General features: G+C 44.0%; 1 protein-coding gene and 1 long non-coding RNA gene across 5 annotated transcripts; one reads left to right on the top strand and one right to left on the bottom strand.

The window, feature by feature from the left end:
* Positions 1-1,732: 1,732 nt before the first annotated feature.
* SPRING1 (SREBF pathway regulator in golgi 1) lies at positions 1,733-20,327 on the bottom strand. 4 transcript variants are annotated; one of them, XM_072802677.1, is made up of 5 exons: positions 20,076-20,313; positions 10,730-10,886; positions 6,708-6,859; positions 6,207-6,320; positions 1,733-2,129 (listed from the first exon to the last, which is right to left on the bottom strand). In XM_072802677.1, exons 1-5 carry the CDS (start codon positions 20,184-20,186, stop codon positions 2,079-2,081), a joined length of 585 nt encoding a protein of 194 aa, XP_072658778.1. In that variant the 5' UTR covers positions 20,187-20,313; the 3' UTR covers positions 1,733-2,078. The 4 variants fall into 4 exon arrangements, with proteins under 4 accessions (XP_072658778.1, XP_072658776.1, XP_072658777.1 ...); XM_072802676.1 differs by lacking the exon at positions 1,733-2,129 and adding an exon at positions 2,254-4,064 and having other exon boundaries at positions 20,076-20,295; XM_072802675.1 differs by lacking the exon at positions 10,730-10,886 and having other exon boundaries at positions 20,076-20,327.
* Positions 4,336-16,078, top strand: LOC140619367 (uncharacterized). The gene is made up of 2 exons (XR_012019256.1): positions 4,336-10,911; positions 13,782-16,078. It is a non-coding gene; the product is annotated as an uncharacterized lncRNA (long non-coding RNA).
* Positions 20,328-20,400: the final 73 nt, after the last annotated feature.

Below are 20,400 nucleotides of genomic sequence, written 5' to 3' on the forward strand. Positions count from 1 at the left end.
TTACTTTGGAGTCACACAGGGCTTCCTTCATTTAAAAATGCTAAGAAAAAGAGAAAAGTTGGTCAAGGTCAGGGTCAAATAGTTCAGCATATTTGAACGATAAATGGCCAATCAGAACATGGAAGAGTTCACCTCAGCAGCAATTAAATAAATACAGATTAAAACACTGAGACCGGGCAGCCCCGGTGGCGCAGCAGTTTAGCGCCGCCTGCAGCCCAGGGTGTGATCCTGGGGACTGGGGATCAAGTCCCATGTCGGGATCCCTGCATGGAGTCTGCTTCTCCCTCTGCTTGTGTCTCTCTCTCTCTCTGTCTCTATGAATAAATAAGTAAATTATTTTAAAATTAAAAAAAAAAACAACAACACTGAGACCCATGAGCAGAATTAACAAATGATAATGCATGGGTTGTCAGGGGCATGGCAAAAAAAGACACTCCCAAATTCTTCAGGTGAGAGCAAAAATTGGTGAAAATAGTCATCAAATAAATATACAAACATGCACGTAAAAGCGTTCATCAATGCACTGTTTGTAGTAGCAAAAAAAAAAGGTAATAAGCAAAGAGTCCTGAGCAGGGGATTAATAACATTATTGTAATCCATAAAATTGACATCATGTGGTCATTAAAATTATTATAGGCCTATATGTAACATAAGAGGATGTCCATTACAGGATTGTTTTCAAGAGGAAAAAGTGCTCTCGTTTCTGCCTGGAAAGCATGAGGAAGAGAAAAAATATGAGAGCTGATCTCTGGGTCGTAGGATGTTAATTATTATTATTACTTTCATCTTTACATATTCCTGAATTATTAGAAATATTTCATTTTTAGCCTGAATTCTTTAAAAAACAGTAATAAAAATTATACTGAGAGTTCTATAATTGCCACCCTTCCACCTGAGGGGCTCACTAACCCTCACGTGGTCTCTGCTTACGCTGTACCCCCACTGGGCTGCAGATGCTGGACTGTGCACTGAACACCAGGCTTCACTCCCGCTGACGCCTCAGAACCCACATGATCCCACTTTCTAGATAAAGGGCTTGGGACTCTGAAGAGATGACTACCCAAAGCCATGCTGTTCACAAGTAGTTCCTCGCTGCGATGCAGAATTCTCTGCTGTCCTTGAGGGAATGACCAAGACCAAATAAGCAACATCTCTGCATGTTTACAATTTATCTGTTAATCTCAATGATGGGAAAAGGCTTTGCTTATAGATTGTGCCACCTGTCCCCATAGCTCCTTTGCAGCCACACCAACTGACACACTTCCCAGAGGCCCCAAGTCAGCTTTCAGGAACATGCTGACCCTTGAAAACTCTGCTCTAAAGTCCTATCCCCCACTTCCATGCCAGCCCCACATCACCAGGCCTAGGGCCACCTCTCCTATGTACCTGCCCGTCTCAGTACTTCCTGTATACTCTGCCGTTTCCTTCCCTGCTTCCCTGTTATGACAGGTATTTGTCACTCCAGCAACGAGCAAGGCAATAAAGATGCAGAATTGGGGGGAAATGCTTTGAGTTACCTTTAGCCCCAACACTCAATATTTGGTGACTTTTTTGTCCCTTCTTCGATCCTTCCCTAAAATCCCAGCATGTAACACATACTTTGCTAAACTCTGGGCAAGAAAAACTAAGATGAGGTCCCTAATTCTAGAAACCCTCAGTCGAGGAAACCAGAAACCACCCAGAGAGTGCAGAGCAGGGAGGGGTTCTGGGTTGGAGGGCTGGGGAAGCTGAGTGATGGTCCAGGTCCTTCAATGGCTTTATTTATGTAGTTGGCAGCATTTTGAGTTTCCAAAACAGTGAACATGCCTCTAAATTGACCTAAGTAAAACAAAAACAAAAATAAAAACAAACCCCACAAATAAAAACATATTCCAGGGCCAAATGAATTATCGACCCAATTTGGCTATTGATATTACCTCTCCTTTCTATTGGCCTGGATAACTGAAATATATGCGCTCTTGGTGGGTGGGTGGGGGGTGGGGATGATTATGGATGAGTCAGCAGTGGGGTTGGCAAGAGGCAGTGGGAAGGACAGAGGATCTGAAGCCGGAGATGAAGTTCTTGTTCTGGTTCTGTTGTTAAATCTCAGTGAGGATTCTGGAAGTCACTTTACTTCTCACAACTTCCTCCTGTATGAGGTGGGAACACAAGTGAGCTTAACTCTATGACATGGTTGTAGATACTGTTTGTAAAAGCACTGAAAATGCAGAATGTACTCATCAATAATTCAAGTAGGAAGTAAAGAGGCAAGGGTTAGTCTTTGATATAAAGCCATTTTCACATTAAATCTGTTACATTGCTCAAAAGTTCAAATAAGCTCCAAGGAGAGGCTGATACCAGTGACAACTCACATGAGACAAACACATACCAGACTCGAATTACCAAAAAAGAATGAGATGGTAAAACATCCAGACACGGACATTTCTTTCACATACAAAGTTTGATTTAGCACCATGAATGCACATAGAATCCAAAAAGTCCAATGCAAACTACATAGATTTTTTGGGGGGAAAATAGTAAAAAAAAACAACTGCCACAAAGCCCTCGGAGATGGCTTATTTAAGGAGGACAAACCCCTTTGGGAAGAAAGGTTTAACAAGTAATAGGAGAAAATCATGGGGAATTACTGCTACATACTGCAGAAACATACTGGAAGGCAAACATGGTCCAAAGAAAAACCCTACTGAAAAAAAATGTCAAAAGTGGATTGTAAAACTGGTACCTGGCTCCAAGGTCAACAGCTTGAACAATCAAAAATGAAAAAGACCTGGCCTGATCCCAGGATTAGTAAGGGGCTTGCTCCAGAAAAGAGCTGTGTGTCCATGTCTCCTGAGAGCAAAGAGCCATAGTACTTGAGGGGCAGAATGTCTTGGTCAGAGGACCAAATACTCTTGACCTTGAGCCTGAGAGATTCGATGTTGAGCACGTGGACCCAACAACTGGCATGCCCAGTGTTCACGGGCTCGCCCCACTGAGGGTAGGAGTGACTCACTTACAGCAGCACCTTGACAGAAACTTGGGCCTTCTTCTTCAAAGGTCGTGAGGAAACTGAAGGTCTGAACCTGTTATATGTCCCAATGCTGAAAGCAATGAAGGATGACTGCCTACAGCCAGTTATTAGGTGTCTCTTCACCTAGGAATTGCCATAACAGCAGGTTTCCATGACAGGAGAAGGGAGGAGGCTCCCAGGTACCATGGCTGAGCAGACCACAATCATTTCAACAGTGGCATTGGAAATGAGAAAATCCTCCGGAACAGGGAGTTGGAATTTCTGGTTCAGAGGATGCGCACATGCAGGTAATGCAAACACATTCAAAACCATGATGAGAAAACCTGTGGGCAGCTGGTGCCACCTGCAAGGGGGCTGGTAGAGGGCCGGAACGGAATAGTATCTTTGAGTTGTTGACAATTTTAGATGTCAGAATATAGTGTCCAGGGCCCACTCCTGAAGGAGCTTTTAAAACAAAACCCAAACTACCTTGGGAGAACATGCATGTTCAAAGAGGCCAAACATTTTATCAGGGTAAAGGGATGACTTCACTCAGGAAACCCAGGGACACAAGAAAACAACAACAATTTCCTTGAATATATTTGACTATTAAGGCAAGATATCTTCCTATATAAACCATTATCATGTTCCCACTACTCCAAAGAAGTCCAATAAATAAATTTACAGTGAAGGGCTCGAGGAGTCTGCAACAGTAGAAGTGCCCCAGAGCACCAGCACCTCCGCAGGCTCGCCTGTAGTTTGTTCTTGAATGTGATGCACTGGTGTTTTCAAGCTGCTTCACAGAATAGTTCCACAGGGTAGAGCCCAGTGGTGACTGAGGCCAAAGAGTATAGCACAAGAGGCGGTCAAAACCAAGGCTTCCATGCGATGCCTCTCTTCTTCTACGCGGACTAGAGAACGCTGGAGGGTAGCTTCAGGCCACAAGTTCTCCTGTGGCACCTGGTGGCTCGTGTGTTGTCTGCTGTGACTGTCACGCGGGGAAGAGCTCAGGAGGGCTCTCTCCATAGCAGTACTTGGCTATGGGGTCCCTATAGGTGTTCTCATGCTGCACGCTCTGTTGGCAAAAGGGAAGATAAGAGCGCCATGAGAGAGAGCAGAGGCTCACACACCTCCCTTGTGGGATGGTAGAGGTCAAACCCAGGACTGTGGGCCAGCACACCCTGCAGGAGCCTGGCACAGCTATCTCCAAATGCCACCAAGTGACGCCAGGCACTTGTTTGAAACAAAGGTGGATGCTCAACACCGAATGCCAACAACAAGCATGCGAATGGACAGAACATCACTGCATGACAATGGTTTCTTTTAATGTCAAAAGTAAGTTTTTTTTTTTTTTTTAAAGATTTTATTTATTTATTCATAGAGACAGAGAGAGAGGCTGAAAGACAGGCAGAGGGAGAAGCAGGCATCATACAGAGAGCCTGATGTGGGACTCGATCCAGGGTCTCCAGGATCACACCCCGGGCTGCAGGCGGCGCTAAACCACTGCGCCACCGGGGCTGCCCAAAAGTAAGTTTTGTTCGTTTTTTAAAACAACCTAGCTACAACTTGGGCAACTCAAGACAACTATTTTCTCAGATGATGTTAAATTAGATTAAAATCCAGAGACTGTTTTGCTCCCAACTTCTGTGCTCCAAAGAAATTCAGTTCCTGGTACTGAACCCTGCAGAGATGAAGGAGACGCCACTTCAAGGCGTTTTCACGAAGTTTTATGTACCTTGAGGTCTGGCACACAAGCCAAATCCCACAATACCACACAAGCCTCATTTGGTTAAGTAAATGGAACGTGGGATTTAACAAAGACAACCATCCCTGACGGCTAATTTTTCAGCAATTTGTTTTCATAACAAGCAACTTGAGTTTTTGGCTAGTCTGGAGTTCATTAATTAGCCCAAGACTAATGCTTAACATCTAAATTGTTAAGTATTAATCCAATTTATGGACACGCAGCAAATCTTTTTTGGGATACCACAATCAAAACAAACTAGGAACTGGGAACTCTTGCTTTACAATAAAAAGATAAAGTCAGAAAGGTTAACATCTTCCCTCAAGATTGGAAATGGTGTCTGGGTTTTATCAGTTGAGGAAAGACAATACTCCGCCTTTTCTAGCATTTCTCAGAATGAGAGACTGAATCAAAATGAATCATGTGTTCGGCCTTCTTCCCCATCTCCTTTAAAGCCCATTCAAGTGGAAAGCTCTTCCAGCAACACAAGACCATCAGGAATTTCTTCATGTTTTCAAATGTTCATTATAATCCCTGAAGTATTTACCCCGTGATTCTGAATGCTCTGAGAGCAGACCAGAGGTGCACAAAGCGGCATAAAATAAAAAAATGGGCTAACAGAAATCTGGCAAAAAGTGCAAGAGGCACAGAGAATGACAAACGAGTCTGCTATCTCAGATGAAGCCAGTACAGTCTTGGGAGACACCATGAACAGAAGGCAGAAGAAGCACACTTGTACACTACACACAGCTGGCGGTCTTAAAACTGAGAGCCCCAACGACCACCGGACCGCAGAAGTGGAGAGCTGAGGGAGCAGAGTGATGCAAAGGCCCAGACATGCAGACACTTGCAGGACTAGGGGCAGCGCTGAGTGCCCGAAGAGCAAAGCATTTATAGACAACATGCTTATGAGAACTGAGAGATTGACCACCCACAGATTTATTCGCCTATTTTTAAATGCCCACCTGCCCCCATCCCCTTGAATCCTAAAATAAACCACAACTCTGTTCCACAACAAATAACTACTTCCTTTAAACAAGTGGTTGCTGGAAAGCCTTAGTCATGTTTCAGAGACGTGGAGGAGAGAACTGCTCTCAGGAACTGGACTATTAGGACTCCCCCAGACTTAGAAATAATTGTACGCTTCCACTTGAAGTGCGGATATGCCAATCAGATAGGGGAGATGCAAGCTGATTAGACCCTGATTTAATATAAAGATTTTACTTTCCCAGCATGTACAAATCTCATAGTGACATTCTAAATACCATCACTCTACCAAACAAAATTTGACACAGCTTTGCTTAAATCTCTTCTCTGTTATTATCCCACTAAGTGGCCCCCACTGCAAATTTCCGAGTTTTCTTCTCCACCCTGACTCCTACCTGCCCATCCCCCAGCTAGCGGCATCACAGCTTCTTTTTATTTATTTTTATTTTTATTTATTTATTTATTTTTTGCATCACAGCTTCTGACCTGGGATGAGGTCCTGCATTTGGCCAGACACAATTCAAAGTGATCTTCGACGGCCATGAAGAGGTTCTGGAATGCCACGGCTGCGCGGTTGAGGAAGCGCTCCAGGAGAAGTTGCTATGGAAACAAAAGTTAGCACCTGTAATAAATTCCAGACTCAGCAGCACAGGGTAACCTTGGATATTTCTCCTAAATTAAGACCCTGCTGATATGGATGAGGGGGGCAGAGAGAAGGAGAGAGCAAGCTCAAATGAGCACGAGCCTGATACCCTATCCATCAGAGAGCTGATGAGCAACACAATGGACCCTCCCACAAATGAGCCACCCATGTCAGCAGGAAGCACTCCCTTCCTTGTTGACGCTGCCTCACAGCAGCAATCTCTGCCATCTACACAGTTCCCTTCTCAGCCCTACCTTCCAGAGACTCTTGTGTGGAGACTTCGATGCTCACCATCCAATAAAGGTATAGAGAAAGGACATGGAGGTGGCGGCAACCGCCCATACCTTGCTGGGCTGCAGGCAGCAGGACACACAGTACTCATAGGCACCACAGCAGCCATGGGGCAAGCAGCCATCACAGCGGTACTGCTTCGTGCCGGGGACGTTGACATTACAGCAGCCGTTCACCAGCAAATCCTTCCTTTCACAAATGTATCCTGGAAGTCAGAGACTCACCTGAGTAACAAGCCAGCAGTCCTCCCACCTCTCTACCGGGTGATCACACACAAAGCAGCAATACAAATGCTGCACACAAAGAACAGAGAGAAAGAACGTGGAATGTGGAGCATGCCAAGCACCAGAGGGCCAGGAGTCAGACACGTGACCAGGACTTGCTTTCTGCATGCCGTAGTGTACAGGCAACATGGGCTCCCATGTGATGGGTAGGCTACATGTTCTCATCTACCTAAAATGACCTTCTGCTCTGTTGGCGTGTTTGATTTAATCACCATATGAAGTCATGCTTAACCAACACACTGAAGAAAAATGGTATTGTTTTCAAAAAAAAAAAAGAAAAAGGAAAATAGAAAAAAACCAAAGGTTTCATTCCTGAAAGTGAGATCCATTTAGATTTAAAAGCCAACCAACCAACCCTCCAATCTTTACAAATATCTTTGAAACGCTTGGCATTTATTTGGAAGATTTCTGAAAAAGAAATAGTCACGCTGAACCTTCATAAGTTGATTTAGGCTGTAAGTACATAGGCCAGGAATTCTCAGAATCTGGGAATGCAGGTTCTCTAATACCCAAGGGAGAAAAATCCTAATTCCCTCCACTCCTTATAAATCCCTCTGTAAACACACTGCCTCCAACCTAGTCAAACCGAAACCCAACTCAAGTAAAGACTCTCCTCATAAAAACTACTTTATTGTTCAGAGCTGCTAAACAGACATTTTTCTACAACCTTCTGGGAGTGGGACAGAAAAATGTAAGAAGTGCATGAGGGACACCACACAGCTCTTGGGAAACTCCCAGGTGCATGCATGGGCCCACAGGTGCAGAGCAGCTGTTGCCAGCATCATTCCATTCCAAATACCCCAGCTTCTTAATCCTCAAAGGATGAGACTTGGTGAAGTATAAAGTTGTTTTCAGAAATTACTCTGGAAAACAAAGTCTGTACAAAAGCCGGTGGCACCAGTAAAATAACAATGGAAGAGATGCAGAGGGCCCTCAGTTAACACCTGGAAAACCAGGGCCTGGAAAGAACCAGACCCCGGTTACCTAAGAACAGATGATGTTAAAGTTAGATTAAGCTCCAGAGCATGTACTTAAAACTAAGACAGGACTACTCAAATGCCATAATATATGCTTCTTGGATTCTTTTTTAACTACTTTGACTCATTTTCTTCACAGGGATTATATAAACCAACACAAATCCAAAGAAGCCGGCACTGTTTCTCAAAATTCAGCCCCAAATGATACACTGCAATCTTATCACCTGTCAGGAGACGGAAAATATAACATGACCTAAACTCCACTTGTTGAAATTATCTTTCAGTCTCTTTCTCTTTTCTCTATCCTATCCCGTCATCTACCTTTGTGCCCCTCCTTTGGTGCCCCAGTGCTCACTGCTAGTATTTAGTCTTGAAACCACAGGGCTTTCTGATTTCTGGTAAGAGAGCGCATTAGGATTTCTCCTCTTGCATCGTAAATTCTACTCATGCCAATGTTGTTTCCAACAAGGAGTTCAGTAAGATGACAACCTCAGAGTGTGTCTCGACTGACTAGGAAATTAACTTCTAACCTTGGAAAAGTTTGTCATTCTAATTGGTTGTCTTATTTAATAACTGTTACCCTGGCAACATTCATGGTGGCATCTGCTTATGCAAAGGCATCAATTACTGCAAGTTTTCTTTATGAAATTGTTTATTTCCTCTCATGGTCATGGAGGTACAATACAACCTATGGCCCCAGGATTTTTATTAATGGATTCTTGGAACTTTCTACTTAAGAAGTCTGAGAGGCTTTGTCTCACTTGAATTAATCAGAGGAAAATTATTCTTGTGTTAGCTAAAACAAAAGAAAATGAAGGTCACTTGTAACCTAGTATTAACTATTAAAGTCAAAGCATATGATTTCATGTTTTCTCACTGGGTGTCATGGAAACAAAACAGTTTCTAAGAAAAAAAGGACTGAACTCCCAAGTTCTGTCTCAGCCCTAGATCTCCCCGCTGACCAGCTGTATCATCTTATGGAAGTAAATTTCCTTTGTCAAACTTTGTTTAAAAAACAAAACAAGAGGCTATTTGCAATACTATTTGCTTTTCTAACATGATCTTCAAGACAGAATCTGGCACTGGCATCACTGCTGGCTTGTCACTCCATCTTTGTGCAAAATTTTCCAGTTCAACTACCTTAGATGGGTATATTTCCTCTGATCCCTTCCCTTAATTCTAAGTAATCTCATCTGGTCTGATGCCTTTGAGGTCTCTTTTGGAAAATTGGGGGTTTTTTTTTTGTGGTTTCTGTTCATTTGCGTTTTGCTGGGAATGCAACTTTTCTTGAAAAGAACAGTAAATGAACTCTTGTTTCATTTTACAGATAGCATGCCTGCATTTTGTTCAGTCATCATGTATGGCTGAATATTCTAATTCAAGGTTGACCTGTGTTGATTCCAGTACTGCCACATTCACAATCCATTTGTTCTGAGACTCTCTGAAATGAGCAAAATTTACTCCTGCAAACAAACCAATCAGATTATTTGCAAACCACCAGTTGAAAAAAGAAAAAAGAGTCTGCAAAAACTATCAGGGAACTGTGAAAACTGTTTAGACAGTTGACATTAAGGGATAGTGCTACCCTATTGGTGTGATAATGCTGCCCTGATCATGGTTTATGAGTCCTTGTCATTGTAGGTAAGTTCCTGAGCCTCTTGGTGCCTGTGTCTTCACCTATAAAGTGCCAAGAGCAATGCCTATGTTGTAGGACTATTGTAAAAATCAGAGATATTCCAGGAGAGGTTTTAGCCTAGTGCCCAGCACGCAGATAAGAGCTCAACTGTGCATTCATGGGAGTTCCTCTTCAGGAAGACTGGGCCAGCCTTCAAATGGTGAGATCTCAACCAGCTAATCCAACCACCTCAACAGCACAGGAATCGCCTTTCTTCCAGACTAAAAGAAGGCAAGAAAACTCTGGGAGAAAAGGATACAGAGAGACAGGCTGCCGTTTTCACTGTAAGAGTAACACATGTTGAGTGTGTTTATCATTTGGACACCTAGGTATCTCAAGTCAGTTAAGCGTACGACTTGATTTTGGCACAAGTCAGGATCTCAGAGTTGTGGAATCAAGCCCTGTGTTGGGCTCCACACTCAGTGGGGAGTCTGATTCTCTCTCTCTTCCTCTGCCCCTCCCCCTGCTCATGCACATATGTGCACAAGCACTCTTTCTCTTTCTCTCTCTAAAATAAGTAAATAGGGCACCTGGGTGGCTCAGTTGGTTAAACATCTGTCTTTGGCTCAGGTCATGATCCCAGAGTCCTGGGATCGAGTTCCACATTGGGCTCCCTGCTCAGTAGGGAGTCTGCTTCTCACTCTCCCCTTCTCCCCACTTGTGAGCTCTCTGTCTCTCAAATAAAATCTTTTAAAAATTAAGTAAATTATTAATAATAATAAAAATGAATGTGTTTATTATTCATTCATCACCTAGTCAGTCAGTTAAAAGCACATTTCATACGCGCCAGAACTGTGTGACTATTATGCAGGCCACCAAGGAGGAACACTAGCTACCCTGTAGAATCACCACTAAAATAAGATAACACTGGCAAGGTCTGCGGCCAGGAAGCGATGGGTAGGAACTAGCTAGCACAGGGGCTGGCTCATGACCAACTGCTGAAACCATGAGCACAAGGAGCTTCAAAGACAGAATCATCACACTAAACTTCTCTGACAGTGAAGGGAGCCTTGAATGACAAGTAAGGTATGAAAGACAGAGATGTGAGAAATGCTGGGAAATGCACTGTATAAAACCACAGCAATGGACTCCCACTGTAGCCCTTCACTGGCTGCAGAGAAGAGGGGAGGAAGCCCTACCTAGCTCATCCGTGATGAGGTGCTTCCCTTGAATGGAGTTCCGGCACTGGTTGCCAGGCCGACTGCTGTTCCCCAGGTGAAATTGCACCTTCCACGGAATGGGCTGGTCGTGGTCTTGAACCTGGAGGAGATTCCGATCTCTCACTGCTCTTTCCTCCTACAAAGAGACCACAAATGGGAAGGTTAAAGTATCCTTTCTTGCATTCCCAGCCAAAGCTGTAATCTAAAATGCAACATAGGGCAGCCCGGGTGGCTCAGAGGTTTAGCGCTGTCTTCAGCTCAGGGCGTGATCCTGGAGACCAGGGATTGAGTCCCACATCAGGCTCCCTGCATGGAGCCTGCTTCTCCCTCCGCCTGTGTCTCTGCCTCTCTCTCTCTGTGTCTCTAGTGAATAAATAAATAAAATCTTTAAAAAGATGCAAAATAAACCTGTAGGAAAAATAACAAATTAAAGCTATGCTTCAAAAGTGGCTTACTTTTACATCAACGGCCTTTGGATTCGATGCATTTTGTAAATGTGTATGAAAACGTTAATTTCACACAAAACTTAGGAGAGAAAAAGTTCTAAACTTTTTCTTTCTGATGGTTAATCATTTAAAATACTTTCTTATAATAAAACAAATACATTACTGAATAGAACATAAAATTTGAAAACACCTTTAAAATAGAAGAAGAAACTTCAAAGGAATTTTGCAACTGTCATTTCAGACAATACCTGGACTCATCTGAAGCACAAGTTCACTCTCATTTGCTGTTATGAGTACTTCAAGGATAAGTAAGCTTAGGGGAATACTGAATTGAGAGGTTAGTTTTAGGAGCATGAAGAAGCATGTTAACTTGCAAATTTCCCCTTTTTTTCCTAAGACAGACTTCCAGCCAGCCCTTAACCTACACATGCAAAGGGCCATGCTGCTCCAGAGGCAAGCACTTATGCTTTCCTCCTAGCCTCCAAACTGCAGCCAAGCTTTCAAAACTGCTTTTCCTATATTATTGCAGAAACTAAGGGGGAAGGTGCCTAACTACCAGAAAACAAGCCAAGCATGAAACAGCCATCTTCTGAATCCTTCAAGCTGCTGCTGGAAAACACCACAATCATACAAGACTCTCTCCCAAAGACTTTTTATATATTTTAAACATCCTACCTTTTCAATAGAATTCTTGGCTTTTACCATTAAGAATGACCTGTGATGTGTCACCAGCAAAAGGGATTAGCCTTGAAAGTTTGATGGCAAAGGATATATACTTTAAAACAATGAAATAGAGCTTCACGGTTACTAATATTTCCTTAGGAAAGCAACCTAGGAAGAGCTATTAATATTTAAGATATACATATCCACATATACTTTGGGCACAGCAAACGTATTTTTGAGCTTTTTTTATAGAAAGTACTAATGTGTAAGGATGAACCAGGATGTTTACTATAGCACTGCTTATATGGTAGGAAAAACCTGGAAACCCAACAGAGAAATGACTGAACAACACTGGTATAGCTATGGCTATTATAAAAATCCCAGATGAGAGTGATATGTATTTATCTAGCGTGGCTCTTAAATCCTGCCTTGGACATTATTGTACGACTTTATTTTTTTATTTATGTATTTATTTTTAAGATTTTATTTATTAATGAGAGACACAGAGAGAGAGAGAGAGAGAGAGAGAGAGAGAGAAGCAGAGACACAGGCAGAGGGAGAAGCAGACTCCACGCAGGGAGCCTGATGTGGGACTCAATCCCAGGTCTCCAGGATCACACCCTGGGCTGAAGGCGGTGCTAAACCTCTGAGCCACCCGGGCTCATGTATACTCATGTACAACTTTAAAACAAACTCTTGATTTCTGAGTCCAACTTCAGACATAGTAAAAATCTCTCTGGATGAGACCTGGGAATTACTATTGTTAAAGTACCTGAATGATTTTAATACACAGAGTACTGTGTGTAGACTACTGGATAGATGTCCACAATACATTAAGTGAAAAAAAAAAAAGGTTACAAAATGATGTGCATATTATCACACAGTATGATAACAATTATAATAACATACACATACACGTTTGTAAGAACTGAAATAAAAGTATGGAAAGATATTCTACAGACTATTAACGTAGAAGGGATAAGGTTTTCTGCCATCTTTGGCAAATTAATATTTTTATTAATATTTTTAAATTAAAATAATAAAAACATGAGTGTTATTAACAAGACACTGAGGTATCTATGTGAACTCTGTACTAGCCTTGAAACTTTTAAATCTGTAATTGTTCCAAAATAAAAATGTTATTTAAAAAAAGCATGATTAACAACATTAAAGATAAAAAATTGCTCACAATCCCATTGCTTAAATAAAACTATCAATTTTTATATATTAACTTCTAACCTTTGACCCCAGCATTTAGAATACAAATTCCCTGCATTCAGCTCTTGACACTAATTGGATGGTAAACCATTCAAGTACCTACCTTATCTTGATAATAACATTTTCAAGACTATCTAATCATCTATCATGCTGATGTGCTATAATTCAGTAAACACTCTCTACAGAACGTTGACCCATACCAAGTTTTTGTTATCATAGATAGCAACTGCAATAAAAACAGAGGTTTTGGGGGCGCCTGAGTGGCTCAGTTGGTGGAGTGTCAGGCCTTGGCCCAGGTCATGATCTCAGGGTCCTAGGACTGGTCCCACATTGGGCTCCCTGCTCAGCAGGGAGTCTGCTTTTCCCTCTCCCTCTGCCTCTCCTCAGCACTCAGGCTTTCTCTCTCTCTGTTAAATGAATAAATAAAATCTTTTAAAAAATAAAATAAAAACAGAAGTTTTGTTTATTCCCTTGAATGACTTGTAATAATAATTATTAGAAACAGTCATTGCTGTATAGTGCCAAATAATTTCCTTGGAGTTCTACGTGCCATTCAGGGTATTACCAGCATTTACGTAACAGTGTTTACAATTTTAACACCACTGCACCAGTACTGGAGTTTGTTTTTTAATTTACCAAGTGTGAAGTAGTCACATTTAGTGGCTTTAATTTTTATTCTGTCCTTCCTTTGGTTTCATTTACAGGGAGGAACTGGCACTGGCAGAAACCGGGTAGGTCATACAAAAACAGCATCTGTGTTCCTTGGTTGGCGCAAGAAGAGGGGCTAACTGCAGAAGCCTTGGGAATATGGGACGAATCACTTTGGTGGACGCGGCCTGACTACCTGTAAATTTATACTCTTCTGCTCTGCTGGGACCCTATCAATTAACTGCAGAATCAAGCGATGTGCAAATGAAATTGAGCTTCAAATGCTGCCCTAGATAAATTCATAGCCATAAAGATCAGTAAGCAGCTGGTCAAAGTACCCTGGATCTCACAATGAGGCTAAAAGTACTCTTACCACTACTCTCAAACTGTCCTGTTACCTCTTCCCGAGAGAAAACAGAAGTTCACAGATAAGTGCATCCCAGAAGGGCTTCTTCCACATAACTCTGCTCCTGGTAAACAGGGAGGCTAGTATTCCAGCACTTAAACTTGTTTTCAAATATGAATAATCAAGACCTTGCCAAGAGGATTTGGTAAGAGTTGTACAATCAAAAAAGACTGTACAAGAGATAGAGTGAGACAAGTAGCAAATGTCACGAATTAGTATACGTTTGCTTTTCTGAGGGTCCAGTCTCACCAACAGTGTAATGAAGGGGCGCTGAGGGGATTCCTTCCATGGTTTTAAACCCTTTCCAAACTGACCTACCCTATTAGGTTGTCTTCATTCTAGGCTTTTGTACATATACACGTGCATGCACATGTGTGTGAGTGCCTGCATGTATGTTCCCCCCACAAAGGTATCAAGTCCTCACAATGCATTAAAGATATATAGACAAGGGGAGCCAGTACTCTATTCTCAGAATCCCCAGAGCAATCGATAAAGAAGTGTGTACAAGAATCAGTGCAATCAACCACAACAGACATCCACACAGGGTGCACGGGGGTACAAAGAGTGGAAACAAAAAGGAGCAAAACAAGCAGAAAAACATGAGACCTTTCTTCATCAATTATAAAGCACTATAGTAATGTTTTCATTACTAGTATATGGTACTTAACCTTATTCTAAAAGGAGTATTTCAATAGCTGCCCCATCTATTTTCCAGGGGCTACGACAAGGGTCAAATGAGATAAATGTCCCATGGTTGGTGAATTACGGGTCATGTTCTGTACCCTGGGCCGTACTTAAACTTTCTGAAAAATACACATACCTTGGTGATCCAAACAAAGCAAAACAAAAACAGATTAGCAATTCTCTTATGATTTGTTAACACTTCAGAAGTATCTAACTCACACATTTAATCCACTGTAATTTACATAGTTATTTTAAAAGCTAAAGATTGTTAATATATTTCCAGTGAGTTATGCCAAGAGTCCTGAGACTTTCAAGGACTGCTCCACCGGAACGTGAGAACATTTATTTACATGAGAGGACTCTAAGGACCCTCTGACTCCAAGACTGGGATTTCTTCCGTCTCAGCTTAGATGCCCCACAGGGGTAGGCCCACCCTGCTGCTCTGTCACAACACCTTGCTGTTTCCTTCCTTTGGTACATAAATTGTCATCTGAAATCATTCTGGCCACTCTCCATTTCTGCCCCCTTATTCTCTGGCAGATTATAGGCTTTTGGAGAGTGAGACCTCATCTGCTTTGCCCCCCGCTGTGTCTCCACCACCTAGCAGACAGGACCTAGCCCACGGCGGAGGTTCACTAAACATTTGTTAAGTAAAGGTGCTCAAGACAGTTGGCACCCGTTCCTCTCCCCCAACGGCATCTCCACCACTGTCATTAATTTCTCCTGCACTCCCATCTCTACAATTTCAACTATCCCCCAAAGCATTAATTAACTTGAAAACCAAAGAAAAGAGGAATTCAAAGCAACAGAGGATAATCAGCTAGTCTCCAGGCACAGCAGCTGCGTCTGCTCCAAGTTCAGAGTTTCTCCAAAGCAAAGCATGGGGCCCTACCTAGCCTTACAACTTTTCATGGCCTCTTCTCAATTCAATCCCAACACACACACACCAGGGCCCTAAACACTCCACACAATATCTCCGTCTCACAGAAAGAGAAATTGAGGCTAGGCAAAATACGTCAAACTCACCTCTAGTCGAACAGCTCAGGGGTGATGGATAACCAGAATTGCAGCAGGGAGCAGAGCAAGAGGAGCAAACTCAAATGTATATGAACAGCATCAGCCAGAATGGGCTCTGAGTTGTGGGTCCCAAGGACCTTTCTTATTCTTTATATTGAGAATCTTGATATGTGGGTTTATAAGGATCATGGCTATTGATATTTATCACATTGGAAATTAAAAAAATAAATTCTTAAAATACTTAAATTATCTATTCAACTGAAAATAATAGACCTATTATATGTTAACAGGGTTTGTCTGTGAAAAAAATGTTCTTCAAAACAAAAATTTGGTGAGAAAATAATTCTACTTTTCTGCCAATCTTAAAATCTAATCAAATAAAATCAAATATTAAAATCTGGCTGAAGGGAAGACAGCTGGATTCTCCCATCTCCCTCTGCGTTGTTATAGGTTGTTTGGGCTGACGCATATGAGGAAAATCTACCTCACACAGATGTCTAGTTGAAATGGAAGGGATATTCTTTTTTTTTTTTTAAGATTATTTATTTATTCATGAGAGACACAGAGAGAGAGAGAAAGAGAGAGAGAGAGAAGCAGAGACACAGGCAGAGGGAGAAGCAGGCTCCATGCAGGGAGCCCGGTGTGAGACTCGATCCCGGGACTCCAGGATCACGCCCCGGGCTGAAGGCAGGTGCTCAACTGCTGAGCCACCCAGGGATCCCTGGAAGGGATATTCTAATGTCTTTTTCTTTTCTTTTCTTTTTTAAGACTTATTTATTTATTCATCAGAGACATAGAAAGAAGTAGAGACACAGGCAGAGAGAGAAGCAGGCTCCACACCTGATGTGGGACGTGATCCCAGGATCCCGGGATCACGCCCTGAGCCAAAGGCAGATGCTCAACCGCTGAGCCACCCAGGCGTCCCCTAATGGCTTTTTCAAATAATTACAGATAATGTTCTTTGGTACTACATCAGAACTTGACAAGTGTAGTTTCTTAAAAGTTCATTGTCAATGGTGTAGCCACTTTGGAAGACAGTCTGGCAGTTCCTCAAAAAGTTAAACATGGGTTACCACATGACCCATCAATTCTACTCCTAGGACCATACCCCAAGAGAACTAAAAACATATTTCCATATAAAACCTTGTACACCAACGTTCATAGCAGCATTTATTAATAACCAAAAGGTAAAAACAAGCCAAGTGTCCACCAACTGATGAACAAAAACCAAAATGCAGTAGATGGATACAACAGAATATTATCCACATATAAAATGAAGTACTAATCGATGCTACAACACGGATGAACCTTGAAAACACTGGCTTCAAACTGAAAGAAGAGTACATACTATATGATTTCTTAATATGAAATGTCCAAAACAGCAAATCCACAGAGACAAGAGAGTTGACTAGGGGCTGCCAAAAGCTGATGGGCAGGGCTAGAGACTTACAGGTAAAGCGTTTCTTAGTGTTTATTAGGCTGCTGGAGGGATCAAACCCAGAGAAATCTGCCAACAGTTTTAGGAGAATCACAATCACCCCTCCCCAATCAATCATGGCCATTGATCACAGGTTTTTAAAAAAGACAACACTAATTTTAAAATAAATACACAAGGTGCATGAGAGTACTTAAAAGATGGTTGTAGGGAAGGTCACAGAGTAGACAGCATCTGGGTCAAGACATAAAAAATTAGTTGGAGAAGAAAGGAGAAGTCATCCCAATTAAATAGACTCACGACTCACTTGTTCAAACCATACTTAAGTATCCATTAAATGCCTGGCAGTATTCTAGGGGTGAGATTCCATGAACAACACAGACAACGTCCCTTTCTTAAAAACATTACTGCCTAGAAGGGAGAGGGAGGGAAGACAGATAAACGAGTTTATGAACAAGAAATGTTCAGTTAGTGATTCCTAGTACAAAGAAAATAAGACCGGTCCACAGGCAAGGAATCTTAATTTAGATTGTGTCACCCACTGTGGCCTGAGGCAGTAACAGTTCACCTGGCCTGAAAGGATAAAAAAGACTCAACTCACCATGCAGTGAACCTGGAATAGAGTCTGAAGTTTTATTGGAGTGCAACAGACACCCAAAGAAGGATTATACCTAGGGGAGAACTGTGACATTTTTTTCTTCCAGATTATCACCCCTATTAACACTGGGTAGAGAAGAGACTGTTGGACAAGAAAGAAAGCAGAGACCTGGGGCACCTGGGTGGCTCAGTCGGTTGAGCATTGGACTCTTGGTATCGACTCAGGTCATGATCTCAGGGCCATGGGATTGAACCCCACATCGGGTTCCACGCTGAGCACAGAGTCAGCTTCAGATTCTCTCCCCGCCTCTCCCTCTGTTCCTACCTCTGCTTGTGTGCTAGCTCTCGTGAGCTCTCTCTCTTTAAAAAAAAAGAAAGAAAAGAAAAAGAAGCAGAGACCTGCTGGTGGGCTACTGTAGTAGTCCAGACAATGTAGCCTGACCTCGGGAAGCACCAGGAACCCAGTGACAATGAGGACAAAATAACAGAATAAGGATACACTGTGGAGGCAGAGGCAATGTTTTGGATGTGGGGAGTGAGAAAAAGAAGGAAGTTATTTGTGGCTCTTCTACCTGGTGAACAGTAATGCCACTGAGTGAGCCTGGGAAGACTAAAGAGGAACTGTTGGTGATGGAAAATCAGGAGTCCTGTTTTTTGTTTTTAAAGATTTTATTTATTCACGAGAGACACAGAGAGAGAGAGAGAGGCAGAGACAAAGGCAGAGGGAGAAGCAGGCTCCATGCAGGGAGCCCGATGCGGGACTCCATCCCAGGACTCCAGGATCACGCCCTGGGCCAAAGGCAGGCGCTTAACCACTGAGCCACTCCGGCGTCCCAAGAGTCCTGTTTTGGCCAAGAATGAGAAACCTATGACACATTCAAAAAGACATCAAGCAGGCAACTAGATAGAAGAATTGGGGGTTTTCTGGATAGATCTAGGCTAAAATTACAAATCTGGGTATCAAGAGCACACAGCTAGAATTTAAACAATGGCCCAAAAATCGCCTGGGTCAGGTAGGGAGGAATACAGAGATCTGAGTCCTGGCTCACTAGAATACTCAGAGGTCTGCCAGACAGAGAAGGAAAAACAGGTGACAACAAGCAGGTGTCTGTGAGGTCGCAGAAAACACCAGTCCCAGAAGCACTTAGTTCTTGAATGTCATGAACACATCCTAAGGTAAGAGGTGGGGTACAGCTCCGCATCTTCCCCTTCTGCAGCTCCTCCACTGATCCTATTAAACTAAGGTGACCACGTAGTTTATTTTATGTTCATTAATATATTTTACTTATGATCGTGATCCTTGAGACCATCAGAGCAACAGCACAAACCGGCATTGCACCCACACACTTTGGGTATGTTCACCCTAAAAACTCAAAAGGCTCAAACCCGACTCCTAAACAAACTTCCAACGCTTTGGTCACATTTCCCACATTGCCTTTTCTTCCAGAAATTCTCACACGGGAGAAAAACTAAGTGGATGGGGAGGTGACCAGAGATTTTCATGCGGGACGCCGGGGTGGCGCAGTGGTTGAGCAGCTAGCTGCCCTGGGCTCGGGTCGTGATCCCGGGTCCCGGGATGGAGTCCCGCATCCGGCTCCCTGCAGGGAGCTTGCATCTCTCTCTGCCTGTCTCTGCCTCTGTCTCCCGTGAATAAATACATAAAAATCTTTTTTTTTTTTTTAAAAAAAAAAAAAAGAGGAAAAGAAAAAAGAAAATTTCATGCAACCAAGTTATGCTCAGAAAGGGCACCTCACGGGTCCTGCTGGGTCTCCCAGCCGGGTCGCTGAGGCCCCAAAGTAAACGCAGGCCAGGCACGCCAGCGCCGGCCTCGCAGCTTGGCTCCCCACACCTCCGACCCGCCGAGTCTCAGTTTCCCCCGCGGCCCTCTGGGGACGCCCGCCCCCCAAGACTGCCGGCAGGCGACGCAAGAAACGCACGCCCCGTCTACGCTCAGGGGCCGGCAGGTGGAAGGCGCACGGAGGCAGGCAGGTTGGCAGCCCCGGCCAGGGCCCGGAGACCTGGGTTCGAGCGCCCCCGGGGCCCCCGGCCGGGCAGCGCCTTCTAGCTCCGGCACCAACGGAACGGGCAGGTCTCGGTTCCGGCGCACCGGCCCCTCGGACACACCCGCAGCGCGGCCGCAGAGGCGGCTCCCCCACCCCGGAGGAGAGCCGGGCGGGCGGGCGGGGGCGGGCGCGGCGGGCGGCCACTCACCTGCTTGAAGGTGCTGCTGAGGAAGTAGACGAGCGACAGCCCGAAGACCAGGGCGAGCACCCACCTCTTCCGGAGGAGCCGGCGCCACACCATGGCCGCCAGGTTCACCATGCCGGCGCGGACGCGGGGCGCGGCGGCCGGGGCGCGGAGCGGGGCAGGCCCGGAGCCCGGGCGGCATGGCCCCTAGGCGGCCCGCAGCCCCATCCCCCCGGCGGGCGCCGGCCCCCCGGCCTCCAGCCCAGCCAGCTCCCGGCAGCCTCCCCGCGCCGCCCCACGTGACCCCGCGCTCACGCCCCGCCTCCGCTCGGCTCGCGTCGCCCACCTG

Source organism: Canis lupus, chromosome 27, assembly GCF_048164855.1.
Source record: "Canis lupus baileyi chromosome 27, mCanLup2.hap1, whole genome shotgun sequence".
Lineage (NCBI taxonomy): Eukaryota > Metazoa > Chordata > Mammalia > Carnivora > Canidae > Canis > Canis lupus.